General features: G+C 39.1%; 1 protein-coding gene across 3 annotated transcripts in view; it reads left to right on the forward strand.

Moving 5' to 3' along the window:
- The window catches only part of LOC104009496 (neuron navigator 2), a 233440-nt gene that overhangs the window by 140654 nt on the left and 65428 nt on the right, over nt 1–27358 (forward strand). For all 3 annotated transcript variants that reach the window (XM_087742978.1, XM_087742988.1, XM_087742993.1), the window contains one exon: nt 4288–4410. In XM_087742978.1, coding sequence (XP_087599104.1) covers nt 4288–4410 — 123 coding nt within the window. The remainder of the gene's footprint in view (nt 1–4287; nt 4411–27358) is intronic.

Consider the following 27358-nt stretch of genomic DNA (forward strand, 5'->3'; position numbering starts at 1 on the left):
TGCTCCTTCTCTTCCTAATACTTACGTAAAGAATGCCTGTCCCTTGGCTATCTATTTTCAAAATTGGAAAATTCATATTCATACATGAAGGAGTGAAATGAATATATATGAAGTGGTAGAGTTGTCAGACCATAAAAGTAGGTGTGCTGTTGGCTGTATACATGGGTAAGCAGGGAGCGCGGACAGAAGTCAAGTGACTCAGACCGCTGGATTTTACTGATCCCTGGCATAACCCGTTCCCGTTTCCTCTGTGTGCCTTTCAGGAAAGGGAAATAAATCACTTCAGCATCAGAAATACCCTAAAAATATTGCACTTGGAAGGACTTATTACAGCCTTCAAAACTTCAGAGGCACAGAAAGGGTGTATTTGGCTAAAGAAAAGAGAAATTTAAAGGTCCAGGTTGTCCAGGGAACTCCAAAGCAAATTACTTTATGCCTGTAATACAGGGCAGGGAGCCACTTTCTTAGAGAAAAAAAGCATCACCTAGAAAGTGGGCTGTAAGTTCCAGTTGTGTCTTAGAAATGCATAGTACTGCTCTTGTTTAACCTGAGTCTTTTCATATTCAAAGAAGTTTGGTTAATTGTGTTTCCTCGCTGATGAAGAGTGAAACTAGAGAGATGAGTATTAAGCATTAATTCCTGAAAAGATTAGAAACTCCTTTTAACCAACATCTTCACCGTCTCACTGTCCATTCATTAAGTATCATTATATTCAACTTCATGAAAGGCAGTTATTCCCCTTGGCTGTTGGTACCATTCCCAAAGCATCTGAGCTATTAAATTTTTGGAACATGTAGAAGTTACCCATCTGTATAAAAGTCACAGGGTCTGGATACTATGCTTTTTTCCAGATCATACGTTTAAACTTTTTCTTATTTTGAGGCAGGTAGAAAAATACTTTGCAGTCCTTGTTTTTGCACTGAATGTGCTTGCAGAGTTCTTACAATTCTTTAATCTGGCAAGGCATCCAGTACAAATTTGTCATGTTTTTTAGTAAGAAAAGTCAAAGAAATTACACCTAATCGATAACTGGCCTAATACAATTCTTTGGACTGCAATGAGTCGTTGTAGAGGAGAGGCTAGTATACTGGCATTCCGTATTGGGTAGATGTATGATAGGGCAATAAATTCAGATAGCGTTGAGTACTGTTAGAATTACATGCATTCAGGATATTTCCTGGTTTTACTCCTCCCAGAGCAAAACCTTGTAAGATTGTCTTGAGAAAAATATACCTTCATTATATTCTCCTTTCTCGTAAACCAAAAATCTGCTCCAATAATAATGTTGTATTCATAAAGGCAAGGCGGTTTCTGAGAGCCAAGACAGTTTTAACTTTGAAGGGATGGGAAGGAAGGGAAAGAAAGCAATGGCTGGAGATCTGTGGCACCAGTAATTTTTAATCTCCTCCATACTAACCAATGCATAGTCGAGATTATTTTTTTTTTTCATTTATTGTAAAGTTTATTTATTGTAAATGCATTTTTCTCAGCAGAATTTAGAAGGTAGTACCTTTCTTTCTTTCACCTCACTGTTGCATGCAGGATGTCAGGCATCGTTTGTTTTGCCATCTTTTTGGAATGAAACATTCCTGGGTAGAGGACATTGCATGTAATAAAAATTACAAAGCTTTCAATCTGTGATTACACAAACTATGTTTCAAAATACAAAAACCTATCTTGTTTTGTCCTGGCATGTAAGAAACTTGTCCTGTTGGTATAGTGGGTAAAAGTCATCGTCTATGTCTGTGCTTCAGTCTTGGTTAGAAAAACTCACGATCTAGTTGTCGAAGATGCCAAAGGCATCCAGCTTCCATTGACTTATGTAAGATTTATGAGTGCTTAAAACCAGTGAAAATCTGACTGTTAGTTTTCAGTTTGATGCAACTGCAGAATTATTCTAATCTATCAGATTGCTGAGCTTCTATGTAGAGGATGAAATCTGTTCATGTTAGGGAAACGGCTTTCCATTGATTTCAGCATGGCTAGCTCTTAAGAGTAATATATTTCATGTCGCGTATTCTGAGCAATAAGTATGGAGAACAATCTATTTCAGCTGTAGTTGATCTTTTTTATCAAAGGACTAGTCATGTGCCAGAAACCTGACAGCAAAGCCAAAAGCTGCATCTTCCACTACGTGTGCAACGGGTATTCATACAGAAACATGTTTCGTGTGCAGACAAGTATCTGCAATAAACCAATTAGCGTACATACATGAGATGTTTTTGCAAAATGCTGTTTGCATGTTTTGTATAACAATATGGTCTTAAGCTCCACTTTTCTTTCCCTTTCTTTTATTTTAGTAGCTTAAGGAAAAAAGTATTCTTCCGTGATAAAATATTTATAAACTATGTCAAAGAAAAGTTAGAATGCTAGACCTAAGGCGAATTCCACACGGGTTATGGTGCAACTGCTCCTCTTCCTTTTTACAGTTGTCGTTTTTGAGTTTGGAGAATCATGTCCCCACAGATCTGCTGAACGGAGAATACTCTCATGTCTGACTTGACGGGCTTAGCAACCTCTTTGTTAGACTCCCCAGAGAGACTCCTCGGTTGTTCCTGGGAAGGCCCCGTACAGATTTATACATCTAACTGAAATGCTGAGCAGCAGAGTGTGCAAGGCTTCTCGAGTCTTTACCGTCACATTTTTGTAAATGTAATAATCGAATTTGGCGTGGGTTAAGTACTTCTGTTGCAGTAACATCCCGCCAGCAGAGGCATTGCTGGCTGCAGCTAGGAGCATCTGTCCTTTCTTGCTGTGGATGCGGGTGTCTCGCTGTTAGGGAAAAGCTCTGTGCCTTGTTAAGCAAGAGGAAGGTGTCACCTGTATCTGGATGTTGTTCTGTGGGCTGCCGTCGTTTCGCTAAGAGTGGCTAAAGGATTAGAGGATACAATCCCGTCAGCTCCTAACTGGGTGAGGTATGTTACGTGTCCAACAGTATGCCAGAGACAGCAGCCGTATTGCTAGAGTTGTTAGAGTTATTTCAGTCTCGGGTGTGTGAAAATCTTTACGGTGTGTTTACACAACTGTCAGTGCTGCTCCTGTAGATGTACGTAGGCTGATGAACTGATTGTGGTAGCACAGAGCTCGCTCCGTGCTAACGTCTTGAGAGGCAAGTGGGACTTGCCTTTCTAGTTTAAAGCTAGCTCGCATATCTGTAGGCAGAAATACTTTTAGAAATGAAGCTACACCAGGAGAAAAATCCTCCTGTTTTATTTTGACACTTTGAACTTGTTTACCTACTACCGTTGTGCAGCCACAAAGTATTTTAAAACATTATTAAGATATTGATGTAGGGCAGCTCCTTGAGAAGCTGCTAAAGAGAACACCGGAGTAACTTCTTAATTTCAGCATTAATATATTAAAATATTTTATTCATAAACTGAACCAAAGTGGTAGGTGGTTGTACGGTTTTTAAAACTTCCTTTTCTTGGTTACCACCACATCCTGAAGTTACGTTATGTGATGGCTGTTGCTGTCTGCATCAGTACAGACTTCAGCAAAAATGCTGGATGACACAGCCTGCGTTATTGTGAGGAATTGTTCCTCGTGATCAACAACGTCTATTCTTGTCCACCAAGTGTCATCTCTGTTATTCATTTTTCATTTGTCTAAACTAGAAAGTAAGAAATGTGCTATCTTAGCAATTTGTGAAAGTATCATCTATATACCTGACCCTTCTTAATATCTAAGAATAGAAACACTTTTTAAATGCAGATGTCTCTAGGTCACAGTTGCAGACAGAGTACAATGTAGGAGCCAAAACAAGGTTGAAAAAAAACCTTTTCTTTCATGCTGCAACTTTGATTTCTCACAATAAACCTTGGGATGCTCATTGTGCATGGGCCATTGACAAAATCTAGGATGAATTCAATGCGATTTTTGCAGTTAACTTGTAAAAGCATTGAGATTTCCATCGTGCTGTTTTAGCCCACACAGAACAGTTCAGGACAGTATAAACCGTGCATTTTTTGGACAGGGAGGGATAATTAATGACAGCATTCACAAATATTAAATGACTTCCATCTTGGCATCCTTAATGAAAGTTAAGTATTCTTCCTTTGTCACAGTTACGCTGAAATTCAATTCTTATTGATGAGAGAGAGCGCAAGATGTAATGGAGAACAATGAGAGGCAAAAAATAGTTTTCCTTGCTTCATATTCTGAGTACTAGTCTGAACTCAAAAGCGGGGAAATTGCAATATACAGTTAAAAACATGCAGAAGATATGAGCTACAGTGATATCTAGCTGTTTTACTAAATATGACATTTCGTTTTGCTTCTTTAAAGGTATATGACCGATGGTGGTCTGGGCCTCTATACTCGAAGGCTAAACCGGCTGCCTGATGGCATGGCTGCAGTGCGGGAGACGATGCAGCGTAATACTTCACTGGGACTCGGAGATGCTGACAGGTAAGGTCTCATTCAGCAAACGCTCGCATATAATGGCGCGTTTGATTCACGCTGTATCCAATGCATATTGGATCTCTAAGATGAAATAGCTTTGGGAATTCAGATACTGAATACATGGGTATAAGTTTCTCCAGAGTATTTTAGGTTATATGGTCGCAGAGGTGTCAGGATAAATGCTGACTTTGTCTTCTGATTGCTTTGCTGAAATCTCATCTGGGCTTTTATGGACAGGACGCACCACAAGAAAACGTAAAACTTCTATTTTAATAGTGTGAAATAAAAAAGACCTAATTCTCCTCTCATTTCCACTGATTTGTCCAAGTCCAGTGATTCAGCGTGAACGGTCAAGGTCAAAGATCAAGAATTAGGGGACTAAAAATCCACAATTTATGGGAGTGCAATCATAAAGGAAGACGGGGAGATGGACAGCAGAGAGACCTATATTCTGTTAGAGTTGAGATAAATGGGTTAAATACTTTTGCTTTTAATGGCGTCAGCCTATAGCTGCTTCTTTCCTTTCCAAACCCAAAGCCTGATGAGTGTTACTGTTGATGTAGTAAGTGAACCGTATCCTTTTTCTTCCGTGAGGGGCCCCTAAGTATAAAACATGGATTCTGAGTTACAGGTTTGAACCAATTTCTGAACTAAAAGTTTTTTCTCTTTTTGTTTTGTTATTGATGAGTGTTTCCTGGGACATAATGCAGTTGTCAGAGTGTGATATGACTGATACTTTCTTGATAGTGATGCATGAATTACTAAGGAAATAGAAAGCCACGCTAAATTTGCTTTGGTGTTCTCGTGATATTAGTAAAGAGCAGGATGGTAAATCTAAACAAAAGAACTAAAACCTCTCAGAGAATCTCAGCTCAGTTTCAATCACTAAGTCAACATATGCTTGCCAGTTGTAAAATATGCCTGGATTTTTCAGGAGCTCATATCGCTTTCTGAAATTTGCAACTTGAAACCCGTACTCAGCCAACAGCACTGGCTCCTGGTTGATCGCGGGTGAAGACATTGCCACCTGGTGATGCAACTGAAGACTAATCAAGTATCATCCTCGATGGTTGCTGTGGCTTCTGAACATTGCCATGTTAACAGAAGCTATATGTTTACAATACAGAATTGGTCTAATATAAATTATATTATTGTTTAAGTAACAGTCAGCTTTCTGGAGAGCTAGTGATACATTCCTCATTGATTCCTTCCCCCGTCTAATAGTTTCTGTGCTTGCAACACTTTTTCTTGGCACGTAAATTATTCTCACGTTTTCTTTGCTAAGCTCCTTCCCTGAAGGCACCACACATGAAGACCAATTACATACGTTCGACAAGAGAGATTATTTTTGTTATGTTTAAATGTATTCCATTTAGAACAGGATTGTGACACGCTGAAATGCAATCCCTAGTTCATGTCAATTGTTTCAGCTTTGAAAGTCATTCTTTCAGTTCACGTGGAGGGAACGGACTTTACACACAATAAAGACTCTGTATGGCTGGCAATTCAGCTGCAACATGGGATCACAAAAAAAATTACCCTTGGTCCCAGAGTTGATGACATCATTACGTGTTGTTTTGATTTAGTCTTGTCTATTTAGAATGTCAGCCTACTCACCTTATGCAGGAGATTATACAGGAGGGCATTAAAAACAGCTCCTCTTTGGTTGCTGGGTGATCATGATGTGCAGTCTAAACAAAAAATTAATCTTGGTTTGAGCAGCAGTTTTTCCAGGGTGAAAACTGGCATAAAGAAAAGGAGTTGAATAAAACGGTGCCGTAATGAATTGCTTTCTTCATTCTGTGAATGGAGGCAGCAAGCAGGAGCGCTGAGTTGCTTTATTGGTACACCTAGAAAACATATGAAGATTACATTTAACTTGTTCAAAGCAGATGTTAATTGAATGCATGGGAGAACGAGTGTGAAAAGCTATGAAGCTTTGAGTATAAGGTTAATCATTAACAAGTTATCAGAGGAATTTTTGCAGTATGCTTACTTGTTTAGTTTCTTGTGTTGTTAATTGTAGAAGTTTAGTTGTGAAGCTTTTAGTCGTTGGCTCTGGTAACATAAAGCACAGACCTTAGAAGGTACATTTCTCCCTCCAGCAGGGAAATCCAAACAAGGCAATTTAATTTAATGCTTGATTGCAAGGTTAATGGAATCATTGCACAACACAGCTGAGCTTATTTATTCACTTCAAGACAATTTGTGTTTGCATAGAACAAAGGCATTTTTAATGAAAAAAGGCATTACGAATGCCTTTTATTTAGTTTGTGATTTTTTTTTTTAAAGGTTGCAAATTAGCCACCTATGGTTTTGTCTCTTCTATATATACGGACTTGGTGTGTACCATCTGGTTTTTTAAGTTGATTTTGCATTGTCAGGCACAGCTGCTTGATCTGAGACTAAATTCTGCTTTTACTTTCATATATGTAACTTGCATTTATGAATACGTATAGATAAGAGGGAAGAAATTTGAAACTTAGGTTTGAGTAAATCTTTCTGTAATTGCTTACTTATATAACCTATTATTTAGAGAAGATAATTCAGACCTGTGCTGATTTATCATATCCTTGTGAATAGGACAGGAGACTATATTAAGGAATGTGAGCTTGTCAAGAGTAACTTTCATGCTGTTATTAGGGAAATGTCTATATGACTTTTTTAAAAATCCTCAGTGATGAAGTTCTTAAATAACTACTTCTGAGCAGGATTAACTTGGATTGTTTCACTTACAATTTAATTTGAGGTTGCATGAATTACAGGTCTTTGCATAAGAGTGTAAGGCATATAAAGGTCTTCCCAGCTTCTGATAATAAGGACCTGTCTCATCAGATAGCAGATTACATTGTCTTGGTACTTCCAACAGCTATGGCATTGGTGGACTCTAGGTAAAACACGGCTCAGGTGTTGAGCATGCTCTTCAAGAGTGTTTCTGTATCGTGGTTCAGATCTATCATGACTACAATGACAGTCTTAGAATCATAGAATCACATAATTGTTCAGGTTGGAAAAGACCTTTAAGATCATCAAGTCCAACCGTTAACCCAGCACTGCCAAGTCCACCACTAAACCATGTCCCTAAGCACCACATCTCCCCATCTCTTAGTTAAAAACAAGACCATATTCAGTTTAACTCTCGGAAGGACTTGTGACTGAAGCTGGCTTCTGGCAGTCGGTAGCATTTCCTGCTTTTGGCAAGATTTTTGGATAATCCCAGAGGAGACTGTGGAATCAGGAGAGGAGATGGACAGGGAAGAAGAATTGGAAGTGAAGCAGAAACCAAGTAGAAAGCCAGAGGACGTTCCATGCAGAGCACGGATATATCACTATTAATAAGAATGTCATTGAGTGCAGATTTTTTTCAGATGATATGATTTATAGTAATTTCTATAAATGGTAAAAATTACAGCTTTCAAAAATAGCTGAAGAGTATTATTTTGCTGTTATTTTGCATTTCATAAAAACCGATTAAGGTTATTTATATGTCTCTTGGCTCAGGTAGTAGACAACGCTTCACATTCACTCATGGAGTAAACCCCTTTGACTAGAGTATGTTTAAATTCACTAACTGCAATTTAATTTCTTTAATCCTGTTACAGTGACGAGATTACTAAAAAGATGGGTTAGTGTTCAGTGCTGGAGGGAGATTGTTAGACTACCTTCATAACCATGGGAACTTGGATCACACTTCAGAAGAGCTGAAAAGCAAGTTGAAGCAAGTCATTGAGTTGGGGGCAATATTGGCCTGTTCTGAAAAGTGGGGAGAGAAGGAGATGTCACTGCTTTTGGAAGGAGGCAAATGCCGCTGAAAGCAGAATTACAGACATGGTGCTGATGGATATCGCATAGAAGCCGCATCAAATTTTCTTCTTTTTAGTTTCTACTCTATTGTAGACAATGGAAAAATGTTACAATATAAGCAAAAAAAAAAAAAAAAAAAAGGAAATTTTTGTTAAGATACTCTTTATGTAGTTTTATAGTAGGATAAGACAGCTTTAAGTCCTGAGCGTGTATTTTCAGTTTTTCTTCTTAACTGAGACAATGCAGCTAAAATTAAATGAAGGTGTCTGCAACTCCTGACTTTGCAAATGAGGAGTTAAGTCCTCCATTCACAGAGAATATCTGTTAGCAATACTACCCCATTACTACCCATCTCATCATCATGGTGGTTTTGCTACTCTAGCAGTGGTAGCATGATGCATAAGAAAAGGGGAAAAACAGAGAAAATGTGTCTGGAATAGATGCATATAGAAACATAGACCGGATAGTCTTTGTCTTAAAATGTTAAAACATGACTGGGTTATATCTTATACTTTAGATGGACCCAACTGTTGTAAAAATACATAGAAATAGATATTCCTGCATTGTAATGGCAGTGGAATTCCCATCATCTCCTTCCCCCACAGCATCTCCTGCTCCTGCAATGCTCCCTCAGGAGTGTTGACATAAGTGTTTGTGGAGTTTCACAGTAAATGAACTTGCAGGGAGATTCAGCTGGTATTTTATGTGAATGGGTTTGTGGAGGGAGGATGTCCTTTCTGTCAGGAGAAGGAGTAACTATATCCATTGAAATCATCTACAGACCTCAGGAGATCTCGGCTAAGAAGGTTGCTGCCAAGCTATTACCACTCTGCCAGGAAGATTTCATGCCATCATTTCACAGTTCCTTCACTTCCAGAAAGCCCTGGGAATTGTACTTGCGTTCAGTTGTTATGATTAAAATAATTTATAAATTCTACTTTTCCCATTTTTTTCTTCACTAGAACAGTGGAATACCCCTATATAAGGATCCTATATACTAAATAAGCATAGCTTTCTAGAAAATAACTTAAAAGTCTCTAAATTGTTTTAAGATAATATAGATCAAAAAGTAAGTGCCAACACCCAAGCATTCATTGCTCACTATATCTGTGCTGTGAATCTCTGCAATTTGTAAATATATGCCCATATATAGTTGCTTAACAGCAAAGTCCCAGGAGTGGTGAAATTATCGATGCCTAACAGATCTACTCTGCTCGACCATCTGTTTGGATTTTATCACTAAGTTAGAAAAAATACTACTGCTTCTATATATGCAAGTTGTACCTTGGTGCCTATAGATACCTATCTCTCCGTCTTTGAAAGATCCCACATTTATCTTGAAAACTGACTCGCAGAAACAGGGAAATTCACATTGCAAAGATTCTTTGAAGTTTATGGCCTTGGGATCTGCTGATTAGAATCACAATACCATATACTTTTATTTTCCAAGGAATCTTTTTACAAGCTGTAATCCAAAGTGGTTTTAGGTTACATAAAGTAATTGCAAAGTTAAGCAACAAATAGTAGTTGAAAGCAAAGGTATAGTAGTTATACCTGAGGGCTGAAATTAGCAGTACCAAAAGGAAAAAAAAAGACATTCTACTTTCAAACAAGGCAAGGTTAGTCAAGGGAAGCAATGTCTTTTGGCAGATCCGTTTCAGTGGGCTAAAGATGACAAACTTCTGGGCATGTAAGCTTTTTCTTCAGGTCTAAAACAGAAGCAAGAATTTCCATTACTAAATACAAGTTGAAGAACAGTCGCTCTAAATTTACCTGGATGTGTTAGTAGGTTAGACTTACTCTTAAAGACAGGCAATACTTAAGAAGCAGAGGAAGATTTAGCAAGGAAAGGCATGATATGATGTTTGCATGCTGTAGAAAAGAGAGATGGATGATTTATCATCTGTGTAACACGGAGGGGTTAACTGGGGAGAGGGAGCAAATTATTACAGGCAATAAAGGCTGTCTCTTTATTGAATCTATGGTTTTTAGTATCCACCAGAGTTGTTATTTTAATACTCTGGTTTATTCTTTGAAGATGCTTTATAGAACTCCCTTGAAGATGAGAAGGAAGAGGTCAGAGATGAAGGTGCCTGTGTGAGAATTGCCCCCCTTGGGTAACCAGGTTCTTCTCGACTTTGTGGCTTGCATGTGAATTCATTCAGTGGGCACAGTAATACTTTTTTCTCCCCCCCCCCCCCTCCCCCCTACTTTTGGGGATACATATGGTATGCTGGGTGAAGTATACTACATTCTGGGAAGCACTTATGTAGGGTTTGGTGATAGTGTCAGTTCTGTTTAGAGAAGCATGATGGAATGGAGATATGTTGGAAAGCTTTGTTTCTCAGGCTTGGTCTAATTTTACTCATTACGTGATCGTCAGCAAAGAGTTTGCTTTGAACAATCAACTGAGGCTGGGAGCCATTTGAAGGCTAGAAAGAGTTTTGAGGAGGGGATGACTTAAGGAAGTAGATAATTTTTCAGCAGAGGTAGTATTTGTTTGAAAATTTCTGTCCAGGATCTAGATTATCACATCATGTAGCAATAGTGGGTGTATGATTGATGTGGGGAGGTTTGGTACTTGAAGCAGTTTTGTGCCTATTAGTTAAGTGACTTTTTGTAAAAATGCAATTTGTTTTCCTATGGGAGGGTCCCTTTTCCATGGATCCATGGCCGCCAAAAAAAAAAAAAGCAGATTTTACTGCAGTTAGGATCTATGTGTGTCCAAGAAGCCAAGAATTATCCTATTCTTCTCTTGTAACTAGTACCTGTTTTAGTGGCTCCACGGGCTGACAAGGCAGTTGAGAGCAGTTCTTCACCTTTTTCAAGGACTTTCTTCCAATGAGGAGGAACAGTTCTACCACTCAACACTAAAAACCAACCAACCAAAACACCCCACAATTGCAAGCTCTTCCCTCCAGAGTTAGTAGATTAGGCAATCTTTACGTTTTTGACTGCCACTATAGTTTTAAACCCCTTCTTCAGAATTGCCATTTTGCTTGGATGTGAACGCTGAAGAGAGAGGCTGGGTCTAGGTTTTAGAAACTGCATTTCTTGTTGAAACTTTTTTCCTTGTGTCATGCCCCCTGCTTTTGTCGCTGTGATTCTGATTCTGCATTCCTTTATATTTTAGGGGGTATTTCCACCTCTGCTGTATCATCTAATTAACATGCTTAAGCTGAAGTTCGCTACAAAGCTAATGGAAGGTGGCAGGTGCCCTCAAGGGCTAAGTTAGGGCTTTCACTTTGCCCATATATTCCATTGTGGACAGTTTGTCACTGCCCCAGAAGGTTGCACTGCTGCATGTATACAGGTGAAGGGACCTTACCTTTTTCAGAATTGTGGATGCTGATTCTGTAAAAGTAGGAAGAACTGCCTAGTTTAAGCAGCTGAATAATTTGCATCTAGAGATGGCAAAATCATGAGCCTACACTGCTAGAACTAGATTTTCCTGAAGTGACATTTCCTTTCATACACACCCACTTTATGTGTATAAGTATAAAGTTGTTCTAACTGCTGATTTGGAGGCTCTTCTGAAACCCTCAATATTTCTGGTTCCATTGCCAGAGATTAGCACTGTCTTTTCTGTTGTATGAAGTGGCTTTTAAAACACTTTAGGCATGTGGGAAATTAAGCTTGTATTCCAAGGGTAAACAAGATTGTAGATACAAAGACCATTTTGAACTGTATCAGGGTCTTTGTGCTTTGCATGACAAACCGAAGAATGTGAAATGCTTGCTGACATAGTGCAGACTTTGTTATTTGGTTTTCCATGTCGAATGGCAAGAGAGTCAACATAGTCTCACAACTGACCTACACCAGTAACCTCTGAGTTTGGGATTTGGAGATTGAATAGATAAGACTAATAGCAGACAGCTGTCAGACTCCAAAAGAAGAATCCCAGTTTTGGGCTGTTTGACGAGCGTGGAAGCTCATTGTGGCTGTAAAGCAAATTTCAAGACAGATGGTTTTTTCAAATATTGTGTGCTTTTCTAAATGTCTTATTACCAGAAAACCTAAAGATTCTCCCTTTGGTCTTTGTTTGCCTGTCTTAGATAGTTTGTTGGGGCTGTGGAGTTGTCCATAATTGTACATTTCATTAGAAATTTTTGTTAGTTTGCTTTGCTTCTGTTCTACACCTATGTATTCTCTTGTGATTGTAATAATATTCTATTAGTATTAGCTTACAAGTTAACAGAAATATTAATGTTAATAGCCAGGATCTAAGCTTTGTGTTTCATGGCTGAATGTTTCCTGTAATTGTATTGTTTGGAAAATGATATCAAAATTCTGAGTCCAAATGTGAGATGCACATGTCTTCCTGCATGCTCTTCTGAGCTTTGCTGGGGTTTTTTGTTTCTTTTTCTTTGCTCTACTGATTATGTTTATTGAATATTCAGTCATTTATTCCCAGTCTTGTCCCCTCCAGTGAAGAGCGTTCAAACACGGTACTGTAGGTGCAGTGAGGGGACACCCTCTGTATCATCAGTGAGAAGCCTCCAAGGAATTCAGGATATCCAGGTGCTTTGAAGGATCTATTGTCTATACAGGGAAATGAAACTCCTAATTTCAACAGCTAACTAACATGTTTAAAGTTGGATGGTACTCATAGCACTATATGTCCAATACACATCCACGTCTGCAGCGTGGCAGGAGAAGCTGTAAGGTATCCACAACTTTGAGCTCATATTTAAAACGCTACGTATTTCATAAGCAGTCATCTCCTTCAGCTGTCCCGAATGGCAGCTCCTGTGTTAACAAGGTAATGAAGTAAGGGGGATACTTTTGGGCTGACTGATGTCAAAAGAAACAAAAGTGTCCCCGACCTAGTACTCATCGAGGCAGAAGATAGGTTCAGATAAAGTGAAGGTTCACTCCCTATTGCCATGGCACTTCAGAAAGAGTTGCACTCTCTTCCCTCCTCTCACAGACCTTATCTGCCAACTATACCTGGGTTTTTCATAAAGAGGGGAATGTCTCATTTCCAATGTATGTCTACACAGTGTTTGCTGTTCCACGGGTACAGAGTGACTCCTGAAAGCTGGTGGGCAGGCAGAAGTGCAGAAATCGGGGCATATGGACCATGTACAATGAACGCCTGTCCCCACTGGAAAGACTTGCCGGCTCTGGAGAGCCGCTCTGCTGCATTTTGCAGTAGGAGTACTGAGGGAGGGGCAGGGACAAAAGTGCATAATTATATTTTTGCTGCTCCTGGGATTCTTGGAGCTACTGCATTTATATCAGGCCATTCCTTGGTGTCATAACTTCCTTGGTGGCCAACAAGCTATTCCATATTGGGGGTCAGCACCCTTCTTATCTGTAAGTCCTATTCTGCTCTTCTCTATTCCTCGGCTTCCTCATGCTATAAGGATTTTCCAGCAGTATGATAAGGTGACTTTGTGACCTTTTTATGACAGCTAACAGGATTCACAGTGAAGTTGAGGCTCCACAGAACAAGTAGTCACTTTGCTCCTGATTTTTCCAAGATGAGCCCCAACATCCTGAGGCTTAAACGGCCCAGTGTTAACGCAGCTGCGTGGGGTTTAAAAATGCTCTGCTATTATATAAACAGGCATTAAGGCTTTCACATGATAGTCTTCTGTTGCTTAAGTACATACAGTTAAATATACATTTGGCCAGGATAAATAATTGCATACTCTACAGTGGAAACACTTGGAGCTACATTGTGCCGGTACAGCAGTATTATGAGAATGTGTGTAATTTGTTTTTATTAGTAAAAGTTTTTGATATTCTCACTAAAAATAAAACATCTAATTTTATTAACGCTGATTGCTGCAATTTGAGACTAATTAATTTCACGTAAGTGGCATTGGAACAGTGCAAAACCTGTGTGTGGAGTTAGCGCAGGGAGCCTGAGTTAACTACCACATTGCTAGAGGCTATGTTTATGTGTGTCCAGGTATAGATGGTCAATAAGTAGCCAGAGGATCAGCACTAAACATTGGAAGTCTGATTAGTGCCTGAGCAAAGTCCAAGGGCTGAGGTCAGCTCTTTTTAACTATATGATTTTTTTTGTTATATCTTAACTGACAAAGGCTCAGCTCAGCAGCTACTGTGGAGTTACCATGTGCTCTCATCAGCCCCAAGTAAAGTTTTTATCTTTTTAATCTAATTTTAACTTTAAAGTTTATCTTCTCTGATTATGTTGTTAGTTAAAGTTAATTTTCATATATATCAACTAATTCATTCGTTTTGGTTTGGGGGAAATGAGCAAACCACCTTGAGTGTTCAAAAAGGTTTTATTCCCTCTTTCATGTTCATAGTCAAGATTGATTTGTGCTTGTTATGGAACTTGCAGCTAGAAATACTCTTTGTAACATGACTTAATGCCTTAAACATCTCTTTGAAACTATTGATGTTATTTGATGCTCTGATATGCACATGCATAGTTTTATGTTTCATTTGCATTTTTATGCAAAGATTTCATTTTTATATTCAGAGATGACTGAAACATAATGTTGCAAAAACATAGTGTTTGCAAAACTAGAACTGTTTTGAATGCAGAAGGGAAGAACGGGATATTATCAGGAAATAGCTAGAATGTATTTGTAGACAACTGTTATCTCTGTGGAAAGAGAGGAGAGGGAAAAGGAGAAGGAAGAATCACCAACATGAGCCTCTGGGAAAAATACGAGTATCCTGTGCCAACTGAAGTTCACAGGGGTTATATTCATCCAGGAAAGCCCCATACTCCTCTTAATCCATATTATGGGACTATGTGTATTCTCTGTCCACTCCTAGATAGAGAATTTATCCTTCTGTGCTTTGAGAGCATTTCTGAACCAAAGGACTCAGGAGATGGATCAGGTGGCGGCAAGAAATCTGCATTTATACATATCTGATGTCTTAAATGTGCACGCAAAAGAAAGACACAAATTTTCTGAAATCAGAAGATTGTGATTTCAAACGGAAGTCAGGTTATGAGTTCTGTGCTCTACTGAAATTCTTTGTTGGCTTCTAACAATGACCCACTAAGCCCTTTTTTTTTTTAATATAGATTAAAAGCAAATATGCCATATGGCAACATGAAGTTGCTTGTCATTGCTTTTGGTCAAAGCATGCTGGTGGTTTGGCCTCCAACCCCAAGATCCAGAGGGTAGAATCAGAGGTATCTTCTATGCTGTGGCTTAGAGTTTGGGTCCCTTTCTATAATAGCTTCTGAGTGATTCTCAGTTTTAGGGACATTCTGCTTCTCTCTCTCACCATGTTTTTACGGGCTGACCTTATGTTAGCTGTAATGAGCTAAACATGTGACTGATAAAATAATCATTCCTTCCTGTGAGTCATACCATATGTTTTCTCCTCTCTCCACCATCACAATGCCAGTCATACTTGACCCAGTTATTTTACCTTTCCTACATCATCCCCTTTATGCTACCAAATTGTTTTCTCTTGCAGCTGTTTATCTCTTTCCGAGCCATGCATTGTGCTTTCAATGTTGGGCTTTCATCATGTCTACCTTTGTCCTCAACAAATTACTGAAACCCAGCTTCGTCCATGAAGCTTGTTTGAATCTTGAAGTCGCTCCCCACTTTGGATACGTTCTCCTCTTATTTAATGACATCAGTCTCTGATTTTACTTTTAGATTTTAACACCATTGGAATGAGGGAGTTTGCAATACATGGCGATGCAGTTAAGTTTATTATGGCAATGTATATGTTATCGAATCATTTAGGAACAAGGAATTATTTTAGTAAGAAAAAAATGAGAGCCAAAGGCAACTTACGACTTGGCTAAGCAAGGCTGGGTGGGATCGTGGGAGGAGAACAAAACTTTCTTTGGGCATTTTCAGGAATTGTAGCAAATTGTAGCTATAACCTAAGTAGAATGGATTCAAGGGAGACAAGGAAAACATAGAGTAATTGTAAGGAAAACCTCTGGCGTTTTCTGACTTGTAAACTAGTCTCTGGGAAGTCTGTCCTTTGGGTCTTCACAAATCTGTACGAACCGTAGCACAATCACACATTAGAGGGAAAGTGGCGTGAATAACCAAAGAGGGGTTTTCCAGATGAATCTTTGTTTATGTCATTATTAATATTGAAGGCAAGGACTTTCCTCATAGTTTGTTAGGTGTGCCTGTTACGATGCAAAATACGAATGCTTGCATTAATCCACGTAGTAATCTGGGGTGGGTTTTGCTTCTTTTTTTGGGGGGGGTACATCTAGTGATTTTTATCCTTTGATCTTCTTATCCCTTGTGCAGTTCACTTCATTAAAGTCTCTAAACAAAGATATCCAATGACCACTCCTTAATTCTAGAAGAATTCACTAACTAGAGCTGTCTTTATCAGTACTAGTTTATGTTAAGTCTCTGATAGCAAAGTGAGACACCATTTCACAGCTCAGCCTTAACAAGATGGCCACGTTCTGCCAATGTTGAAGTAGGACAGAGAGATGAGGGGCTGGTTTAAAATTATTTTTGTTTCATTATTGCACGGGAATAAAACAGAAAATAAGGGTTTGGGTTTTGTTCTTGTTTTTCCCTTACAGAGTAGTGATGCAGTGATTAGGGTTCTAATGTAAAAAGTCAAGTTGAGGTCTCTGCTGTGCCTGACTGGAGCAGGGATCTCAGTTTTGGCCTCCTCTATTTGGGTTGTTTCTTTAAGAATATTTCTCTCTGTCTCTCCTGCCAAATTATTTGCTGGAAATAATATCAGCACAAGGTACTGAAAGGTGTTAATTGGGCTCTTGGCTATTGTGGAGCTATCAGGTCATGGAAGTAGGATGGAAAGAATTAAGGTTGAATCCTTGAACTCCCACATCCCCCCTGGATGACTTAACTATGAAAATTAACAAAGGGTCCAAGGGAGTCTTCTTAGTGTTGTGAAGAGTTACATTTTTTTATAAACCAACAGGATAATAATGATATTTAATCAAAAAATTCCAAACCATCTCTAAAACATTGCTGTAGCAGTAGCAGAACTGGCAGAGTGAGTTTTATTTAAAGCTTGCTAAAGTAGAGGTGGGGAGAGAGTGCCTTAAAACCTCTTTTTAACAAAATAAATTTCCGACTGGATTCCAGTTACTGCTTCTAAGTTGCCTTTGGGTCACCACTGTGGTGTAAAGGTGTTGTGTTTGGTTAGAAGGTAGGCCTACAAAGTTCTCAGGATCTCAAAGAAAGAATGAGTGGGTGGGGAACAATTTGGGCCTGTACATGTATTGCATATGAAAAATGGCATCAACAGAAAATGGTGGTTGTGCATAGTCCATCTGCTGCAACAAGCAGGCAGGGCTTCCCCAAGGAACAGCCGTCATCGTGGTAGAGCAGTGATCCCCCTCTGCAGCAGATCTGTCTCCTGCAGTCAAATAGGAGTCATAAAAAGAAAAAAAAAAATCCATCATGAAAGGATATATCACAATGTGTTTTTACAGACAATGTCAGTTCTGATATTTCCTTTCCAATTTGTCCCACACCTATTTTTTTGTTCTCCAGGCCCACTCGAAGCTTCTTGTCCCAATTCTGTTGGCTTTTGCACACCAGGTCCCAACCTTTGACTGCAGAGTTTCCAACTAAATTTGTTTTCCCTTTCCTTTTCTTTTTTCCCACTTATTCTCTGCATACAGTCTCAGCTTCCCTTCTTGACTTATTGTCCCTGTTCTCCAGGGCCCTCCAAACCAAATAAAAATTTATATTGCAAGACAAGGTTTCTTAGGGAAGATTGATGTAACTTAATAGTAAAATCATGTATATATTCTAACAATACTGAGGAATTGTTGTGCTGTTTTTGACTGAGACCGAAGTCCATCCTTAGGTTGGCATGCAGCTTGGAAAACTTCAGGCCAAACAGCTCAATTTTGGCAAAATTGTAAATAATTGAAATCATTCCCCTTGCTAATTATTTCATTACTGTAACACAGCCATCTCTGAAGCAGAGGGTGTAGCCTCAGAGAGAACAAACATGAGGCGTAAAACCCAGCAGGGCTGGGGCTGAGGAAGGAATTACTGGGCAAGGAACAGTTTTGCAAGTTTTTGCTCTTACAGAAATGCTAGGAAAGGTTAAAGAGTCCTGCAGAGACCCTGGGACCTTAGGACTTCTGCAGGGTAGGGAGTGGAGGGAGGAAACAGTGCCAGCATCAGTGACACAGACCTCTCAGCAGACAGGGCGAACAGAACTGATCAGCAAGAAAGCTTTGCTCAGACCTACCAGAAAAAAAAAAAAAAAAAAAGAAAAAGTAAAATTGTGCTTTTCTGTTACATTTCATGGCTGGAATAATTACAAGGTTCAATTCATCTGCAGTACAATGGGAGAATGGTGGCATGACATTAAAAAGGTTTATGACTTTGCACAGTTGAGCTTTTGTTTTCTCCCACTTTATTCCCATTTTATTCCTTTAAAAAAAAAAAAAAAGACAGAAAAAGAAGCCTTGACTGCTTTTAACTCGTTATCAGTTAAGAATTAGAGAGAGATAACGTAGGTGAAGTTGCATATATTAACGGATCATCTGAACAGCTTGCAGTTCAGTGGTGATGGGGGTGGGAGAGGCTCTGCTGAGCTTTGGACTGGATCAGATGCTTGAGGACAATTAAACGCGCAAGATCTCCCCCTTTAAACAAAGGCACCGAAGGGAGTCTCCCTGTTTTCTGTGCTGTTAATCATCAAGAGGAGAGAAGAATCTGTAAATGAAGAAAGAAAAGATGGTGCTGTTTAAAGGAAGGATGTTAGACCCCAGCAGGATGCCTGCTTGAGTTGCATCTCAATAAATAATAAGCACTTGTTATGCTAATAGTCACTATTTTCAATAACATGATTTGCATACGGATCATATGCATGTTAATTACACTGTGCACATAGCCAATAATGCACATCTTAGGTTTTGTCCTCAGCATTTTCATTTGTAAAATGATGCATCACGGTAATGAATATTGCAAAGCTTGCGAGTGCAAATAAACAGCTAATACAATGAACAGCAGCATACCGAGGCAGATACGCCCTGAAGATAACCGCGCATACCAGAGGCGTTTATGGAAGAAGCCCAGGATTAGTGTCACTTCTGGCACTGACAACATCTGTCGTTGCACCTGATTATAATGAAAATAAAATGAAACAAAAGGCTGCATGAAGGCATGATAATGCAATGATGCATGATAATAATTAACCCCGTGTGGGCTAATTACCGGGTGCATGCTTGTGTATATTGCTGTGTCTTTATACCAGAGCACAAAGTTTAGTGCTTTTATACTGACTTTATGCAACCTGGGGGGAGGACAGGTGAGACCTGGCTCTGTGGAGAGGTAGGATAGCGTAGGCAGAGTTACTCCTTGAAAAATTCTTGATATTAGATCAGTGCTTTGCATCTTGTGACCGTAGTATTTCTGACCATTAGGAAGACTGGACTTCTGGTCAGCTGGGTCTGAAGGGCAGCTCCACGTATTCCTTCTTCTCTTCCCTCCTTTCCCACGTGTCTTCTGGATGCTTGGCATTTCTCATTTCATTATGTCTAATTGAAAGTTACCACTTGTCCTCCTGACCTACTAACTTAAATGAATAAGACAAGTAGAAATTGGCCCATAGGATGAATTGGCCTAGCAGTAGAAATGAATGACACCCTATAAAATGTAATGATGTGACAGCTGAGGTTGTGTCGTGCTGAATCTGCATGGTATCCAGACCCACTTCAGTATCTTCAGATGTGCATCTGTAAAGCATAATGCAGCACCAGTTCAGGAATCTCTGAACCACGTTTCATAACACCATGTAGCTGCGCCTTCTGTATTTATAGCTGTACTGATTTTTTCTGATAGTATTTTGACACCACTGAGCTCTCGTTTCAGCTTATTACTTACAATGAAATAAATTAAAAAAAAAAACCAAACCCATAGTATCTTGGGAAAAGATCTAAGAGTTGTTATCTGGCATTCCAGACTAAATATTTAATATAGTTCATAAGGTATATAATAGAAATATTTACCTGTTAGGAAACTGTAAGAATATAATTTACAAGTTATCACCAGATTAATTTTTCAGGTATCAGATAACGATATCGGGTATCAGATAATCTGGGTCCTATAAGGCACAGATGTTTGGAATTAGTAGTTCAGTTTCAAAAGAAAATAACTGTTAAATGCAATAGCTCGCAACATCAGTATCCAGTTGTTATTGCCTCTGGTGTTCCCACGTCCCATTGCAGCTCATTCTGCGTGTTTTAGAGTTATCATAGTATCGATAGCAATTAAAAGGATTTGCTCTTCCAGAGAAAAATTAATGGGTTTAATAATTCTGCAGAGGTGCTGCTCACTCAAGTTCACTCAGCACAGGCAGAACTATTCTGCAGCTTCTGGTTCCCTCACGGGCCTGCTGCCTGCAGGGAGCAGCGAGGGGGCGAGGCACCCATCTGCAGAAGCTTGGGTGGGATTGTGCGTGGGCAGCCTCTGGATGGTTGCACACTTGCTCCGTTGTGTGCAGTCCTTACACCGTACTGTCCCTGCTCTGGTAGGATCTGGAGGAAGCCTTGTTACACCAGCCTGGTTATGCACCCGTTGAACTTTGCTGTTCCTTCTGCAGATCCTCTGCTTCCCAAGCCCTGCGCTCTTCTGCACTGTAATTGCAGTAGCCCACTGTGTTTGCATTGAACTTCATCTTTGGCATGGAAACCGTGAACTGAATTTGCTCAGTGGCGTACTAGTTACGATCTCTGCGCCGAGTAGCTTGCCGGGGGGAGGAAACCTTATGTCCCTCACCAGTAGGCTCACGGTCACTACTGTTATTCTGAGGTAGCTTCTGCTGAGCATCTGTGAAAGGACAGAGATTTAGGTAGCGTTGAGCTAGCAGAGTTGTCCTTGTTCAGGAGCGCAGGCAACCATGGCAAAGCCAATTGGTACGCTGCAGAGTCTGAACAACCTGTCGACTGTCATCTTGTCCTTCTGGTGGAATAAAAGCAGAACGTTTCGCTGTTAGAGGCTTGCTGTGTTTGCAAGAAGAGTGTTTTCTCCCTAAGCGAATAATTTTTGAGTAATGGAAAATAAGTTTTCAGTTTACTGACGTTGCAGCTAAAATGTTGACCTTTTGATAAGAGCAAGTCTACCAGCTGAAATTTCCTCCAGTTAAGCTTCCATAAAGCTGATACGTTAGCTACCTGAAATGTGTACTGCAATACTCTAGTCTGGAGGACCATTAGTCTTCTCAGGTGATCTACAGCTACAATTTTATTAGGGCTTAGTGAAGGTCAGAAGTTCACGTGGGCAAGTTGTGATTGCCACAGGTGTTTATGAGATAATTAAGGAGTTTCATGGAGGGCATACTTCTCATCAGCTGCAAATTTCAAATATCAGCTTAAATTCAGTGTTTTATCTGACAAGTTTTCTTACTGCTTAATAAGAATTTCTGTCTCCAAATGAGCAAAAATACTGAGTTGTAAGAGTGGCTGGCATTATTCACAAAACCATAAAATGGAGAGCTAGAAAAGGCTTTTGTTTAAAAGTACGCACTAGTTAGAGCTGCTGTCTTGTAGGTAAGTGGTTTGATTCGGTTACCTTGTGTGTTAGGAAGATTATAAATTTCAAGAAAACTTGGTAGTTTTCTTAACCAGGCATAGTTAGCAGTGGCATGGAGGAGAAACGTCTGAAATTCTGTATTGCATTAATCGTCTACTGTGAATTTGGAAATGGTAAGTTAGTCTACTTGACTGACAGTACCAGTAAGAATAAGAAAAAAGCAATTTGCATGGGAAAGCATGTTCAAAAGAGAGTGGAAAGATTTTGCAAGGTAGTCTGAGAAAGAGGCGTGTCTTTTTGGCTCAGATACAATCTTTGGAACATCCTTGTGTTGAATGGGTGAAGGAGATCCCTTTGTTTTATTAGAAAAATGCAGATGGACTCTCAAAATAAAGGAAAATTAATTTTTGTTGAAGTTCAGAGTTTGCATCTTTGTTCTTTGCTCATTATTCAGTTAAAGTGTTTATGTGGTTTGAATGTTTATAGACTCAGTAATACAGAGGATTTGCAAACACTAAAGATCCAGCTATAATGATGCTAGCTCGATTTAATAGTCCTACTTTAATTAAGATAAATTAGTTTACTTTTCTAGTGGGATGTATTAGCTTTTTAACAGCCACGGTGACAATAAACAACTGTAAATGCAGAGATATATCTAATTAGGGGGAGGCCGAAGCAATTAAGATGGGCAAACTCTATTGATCATAACCGAACTGGATTTGACTAAGATACATATAGGTGACAGCAGTGCTTTTACAACGGATGTCATGAGATGGTTGATAACTGCAATGAGATGGTTAATGACTGTTCTTGATTAAGCAGTAATGATTTTGGTATTTTGTCAGGGGTGTGTGGGAGGGAGGGTAAATCAAGTCTTACAGGACTTTTCAAAACCATACTACAACTACTTGCAGAAGACAAGGAAGTCTTCTAACAGTGGAGAAGTAAACTGTTATTCTATTCAGCAGTTTAGATTGGAAGAATGAAATTTTTCTCCACGGTCAACGGCATGTGTGTTAAAACCTGCGACTGGCAGCGTTGTGTTCTTTGGAAAGAGGACTGATTTTTATGGTTTGGAGAAGGACGCAAAGAAAACTGCATTTAAAGCAATGGGAATGGCGTTTCGTTCTTGTGTTTCACTACATTAACTGTTTGCATTTTAAGATCAGGGTTTTTTTCCATTTTATATAGACTGTTCTTACAAATGAGTTATTTGCCCTGTTACGTATAGTTTTGTTTGCTTTGATTATTTGCTATATCTGAAAAAAATTAGATAGCATAGAAAACAGATCCAAAAGCATATACATGTGTATATAGTAAATACATTGATAACATTTCTTACTCAAGGAGCCTGAGACTTGATAATGTGTTTAAATTTAGAAACGAATGTTTGGATCATCCGAGTATAACCCCTGGATTCAGCGTTCATTTGGAATTCCTCTTGGATAATAGCATGCAAGCTGCATCACTGCTCAGCATCCTCCTTTTTTATTGGATTATCTCCAGTTGCCTGCCTTTTTCTTTCTCCACTGCTGCTAGAAAGTAGCCGTATGTGTTTATTCACTCTGATGTGCTTATTCATTTGAAGTGGGTATAGTGAAAAGTATGCCTCACACTTGTGTCAACATAAGTGCTCTGTGAGGTTACTGGCATTTTTAAACAATCTTTGAAGTAAATACAAAATGTTATAAAACCATTTTTTATCTTATATTACACATACATAAATAGTCTTCTATTCTCCATCAGGCACGCATGTCACCTTGTCTGAGGAAGCTGTGGTTTTCTTGAACGGTTGGTCAGTGAAAAGGAATTCCTAGGAGTTAGATGCTAAGTCTTTCTTATGCTATTTTCCTGACCTATTATCAATGCAATAATCATTAACCTTATTCCAAATCATTAATCTTATTCCACGTTCGGCTTTTCTGTGTATGTACTGTCTTTTCAGGGCCAAAATCCCTACTCTTCAAGTCAAGCGAAATTTTGCCGTTGACTTAAGTGGCAAGCGACTTGCCTTGGGACTAAAAAAAAATCTCACCATCTTTCCCTAACTGTATGACTGGTCGGTTCCTATGCATTGCGTAGGTACCCATGCAATAGCGGACACTAATGATTCCTTTTTACTTTCTTCTATACAATGCTACCTATACGAGTAATTTTAACAAAATCCTAAAGTATTCTATGCTTTGTATGTTTATTTATATAAATAAATAAATCAATTCAGACGGCACCATTGTAATATAATTGTCTGCTCTTAGGGAACTCTCTAGGGCAAGAGAAGACTCATACCCTTGAGGTTTAAGAATGTGAAGAAGAGTATTTTGTAGCATATAACCCTCATCAGTTGGCAAACTTTGTGCCTCTTTCATTCAGCAGAATGAGGGGAGTTAAAAAATGGATCTCCAGTTTTCCAGACCCGCTTCTTCTGGCTCCCAGGCTCCCTTTGGAACCACGCTGAAAAACCACAACTTCACAGGGTTGTAGCAGCTAGGGTCTATTTTCTACCATATCTCTTATTGTGGGTTTATGTTGCTTCCAGTGTTCCTCTGGTTTTAACTAGAAATACCTTCCCAGGATTGACAAGTGCATATGAGTATAACAAGCTGTTCATTTTTTTTAAATTTACTTTAACACCAAACATGGTCTGTTTAGGCTGATGCGTAGGATTTTAGCCCCTGTGATGCGTAATAGTTGCAGTGGTGCAGCAACGTTGCTGTGTTCCTGCTTTTATTTTCTTACGCATATATTTAATCAATGAAAGTACTTTTAAAAGGTATGTTTTTGTTTAATGTGCTCAAGTTGATAGAAGTGTGTTCAAAAGCATGTTTGAGTCTGTTTAGAATATGTTTTGGCTTTACAAATACATTTTTTCCTCATTTAAATAATCTTAGTGTTCTTTAGGAGGAAAGAAAGAAAAGAAGGCTTAAAAAATTACTGTTGAGATTGTTTTAAGACATCCATTTACCCAGTTGTAATGGAGTCTCTTCCAGGCTGAAATGTGGCAGACGCTTCATACCACGCATTATAAAACAGCTTACAAAGACAGCGAAGCGCAGTGTCTTTACAGTCTATGCTGCTTGCGTTACTTTTATAATCATTGCAGTCATCAAATGCAGACATTTTATAAGCTCCTAACTGAGGTATCTCAGCTAATGAGAAAAAAATACGAAGGAAATTAACATATTGCAGTAAAACCTCGATTTTCAGGCATTATGGTGTTCTCTAAGGGAAAGTTTGAAATGCAGCAAGACTCGTGCTGCTTTAACCTAAGATGCAAACCTGTAATTATGGTTTTGGGCCTTTTCAAATAAGAATCAAACCACACATTTCTTTGATAAGTCTTTTTTTGTTGCCTACAGTTTTAGCTCAGTTCAGACCATGAACACAAGTCTTACTAAGGTTAATGGGAATAGCACACGAGCATGGGGAGAAAGAACAAGCAATTCAAAGTGCAATGATTTTATTACACTGAGTGTTAGGACACTTTGCAGCCTTTTCTAAGCAGCTGTTCTTTAGGTAAATTAATACCTGGGGTCTCTTTACTTCTCCCCAACTTTAACTACCATAAAAGAACTTCATGTAAAGCTGTTTGCAGCTTATCTCACCCGATTGCTATGTGAAACTTCTAACACAAATGCTTTTATAAACTGCAGCCATAACACACTAATCTTCTGAACTTCCTGACCCATAAAACTATGATTATTACTACATGTAAAATTCATCTGGAAATATCCCTCTGTATTTAGTGTTATGGGTATTATGTTGCAAAATCCCTCCTCCTTTGCAGCGTAAGGGCTGCCAGGAAAGCGAAGGACAATGGGGCTGTAGATCGGTGTATGGAGAGTAACGCTCTACCTTAATCTTGTGATTTTGGTTTTATTTGGAGCTGGTGATTCAACAGATGGGATGTTCAGATTCTTTTTTTTTTCCCTAGGTTACAATTTCAGATTTGATCATTTTTGGAATTAGAATATTTCTGGCTGTTCTTATTTACCATTAGCTACAGGTCAGTCGCTAATTTCCTATACAACTCTGTGAGCAGATAATTAAGAAACATCGTGTTTGTGGGAGCTGTTTTGATGGAGACAGGAAGGATGTTGGAGATTAGGAGAAGCTTTGCTATTCCAGTTGTGATTCTTTGAAATATCTGTAATATCTCAGAGTTACCTCTAGTAACTATTCTGTGATTAAAGTAATGAATGAGGAGCAGTTTACAGGATTTGTTAATAAAGGATACCAGCTAAACTCAGCAGAGGCAAGAAAGGATTAGTAATGGTCCATGAGTATCTTTACCCTCACTTTCATTATGGATAATGCGTACTTTTTTTTAAAAAAAGCTATGTGATTCTTGTCTAATCTTCAACAGAGATAATGACATCTGCAGCTTTGCGTTTATACACATACACATGGCGAAGGGGGTGCGTTGACTGCACTCGAGGGTGCAGACATACCAAAAAGCAGAAGAGTCATGTTTCTATCTTTTATTCACCACGAAACTAACTTAATATAGATAATCGTCCAGCTGGGGGAAAAAAAAAAAGGAATTAAATGAACAGCCTTTTTTCATTTTAAAACACAAACATTTGTGTTAAATGATGCTTTTCCCAAGCCGCTTTTATTATTAGTATTGTTTTAAATTGCAAGTTGTCACATCCACCAGCCTCTAAATTACCAGTCCTCTGTGTTGCTATAGTAACACTGTGGCCACTAAAATACAGACTCCGGCGTAGAAAGGCAAGCTCAGACTGCGACTCATTTAGTTGAAGGTTTTGGCAGCAGACTATCTCCACAAAGTCTTTATTTTGTAACCTTTGAATACTTGCGTTTTAACTCTTTCAACCAAAAATACAGCGTTGTGCTAAAAGATGCGTTTTATTTAAGATAGGGTACCCAAGCTGAACAGAGTTAATAAATACATGGGTATAGTTGACTTCTGACTACTCTTTCCCTCTCATCTCTTTGACTTCGGGCTGAATGATTGATGGTTTTCTTGAGGTGAGGCTAAGAGGACAGCATGGTATTGTCTTCTCCACTTCCTCCATCTGAAAGGCTGCCCATCTTTTCATGATGCGATCCCTCATCAGAAACCTGGACAACGGAAATCTACCCTGATTGGATTAGAAATGTAGTTTCTTGCTTAGTGAACAAGTCTTTCTGCAATAAAGGGAATGGACTTGTGTATTCCCATTTGGCTGGAAGTCACTGTGTTGGTCAATGCTAGTAACTGTATAAACTACAGCAAGAGTTAAGTGCGTTGAGTGTGTCCCCATTTAAATAACAAAACATGATAAAAACTATAGGCTCTATCTTGAATTTGATCCCTTCTCCTTGTGCATATATACTGTAGTGCACTCATAATTTCATGACCTCAGACTTTTTTCCTAATCTGTTTTCTCCATTTTGCAGTCCAATTCCCTGACTTTCAACTGTTTGTCAAGTTCATCTTATTTCCTCACCGCGGCATTACATCTGATAGATGTGTCTTATTCAGCCTCAGACCACCCTCACAGACCTCACCCCTAACCTCAGTTTCCCTATTCCAACTTCTTGTCCCCAGACTCTTTACACATCTACTTATAGCGTTTCTCCCAGTAACCCTGTTCTGCTCACAGTGACCTTGAACCAGTCCCTTGGTTCTTCATTCGCCCATGGGCTCCCTGGCCTCTCATAATAGTCTTCTACTCCAAGCTCCAGTGCTG

The sequence above is a fragment of the Nipponia nippon genome, unplaced genomic scaffold (assembly GCF_047370975.1).
Source record: "Nipponia nippon isolate SJK-2023a ecotype South Korea unplaced genomic scaffold, ASM4737097v1 scaffold_10, whole genome shotgun sequence".
NCBI lineage: Eukaryota > Metazoa > Chordata > Aves > Pelecaniformes > Threskiornithidae > Nipponia > Nipponia nippon.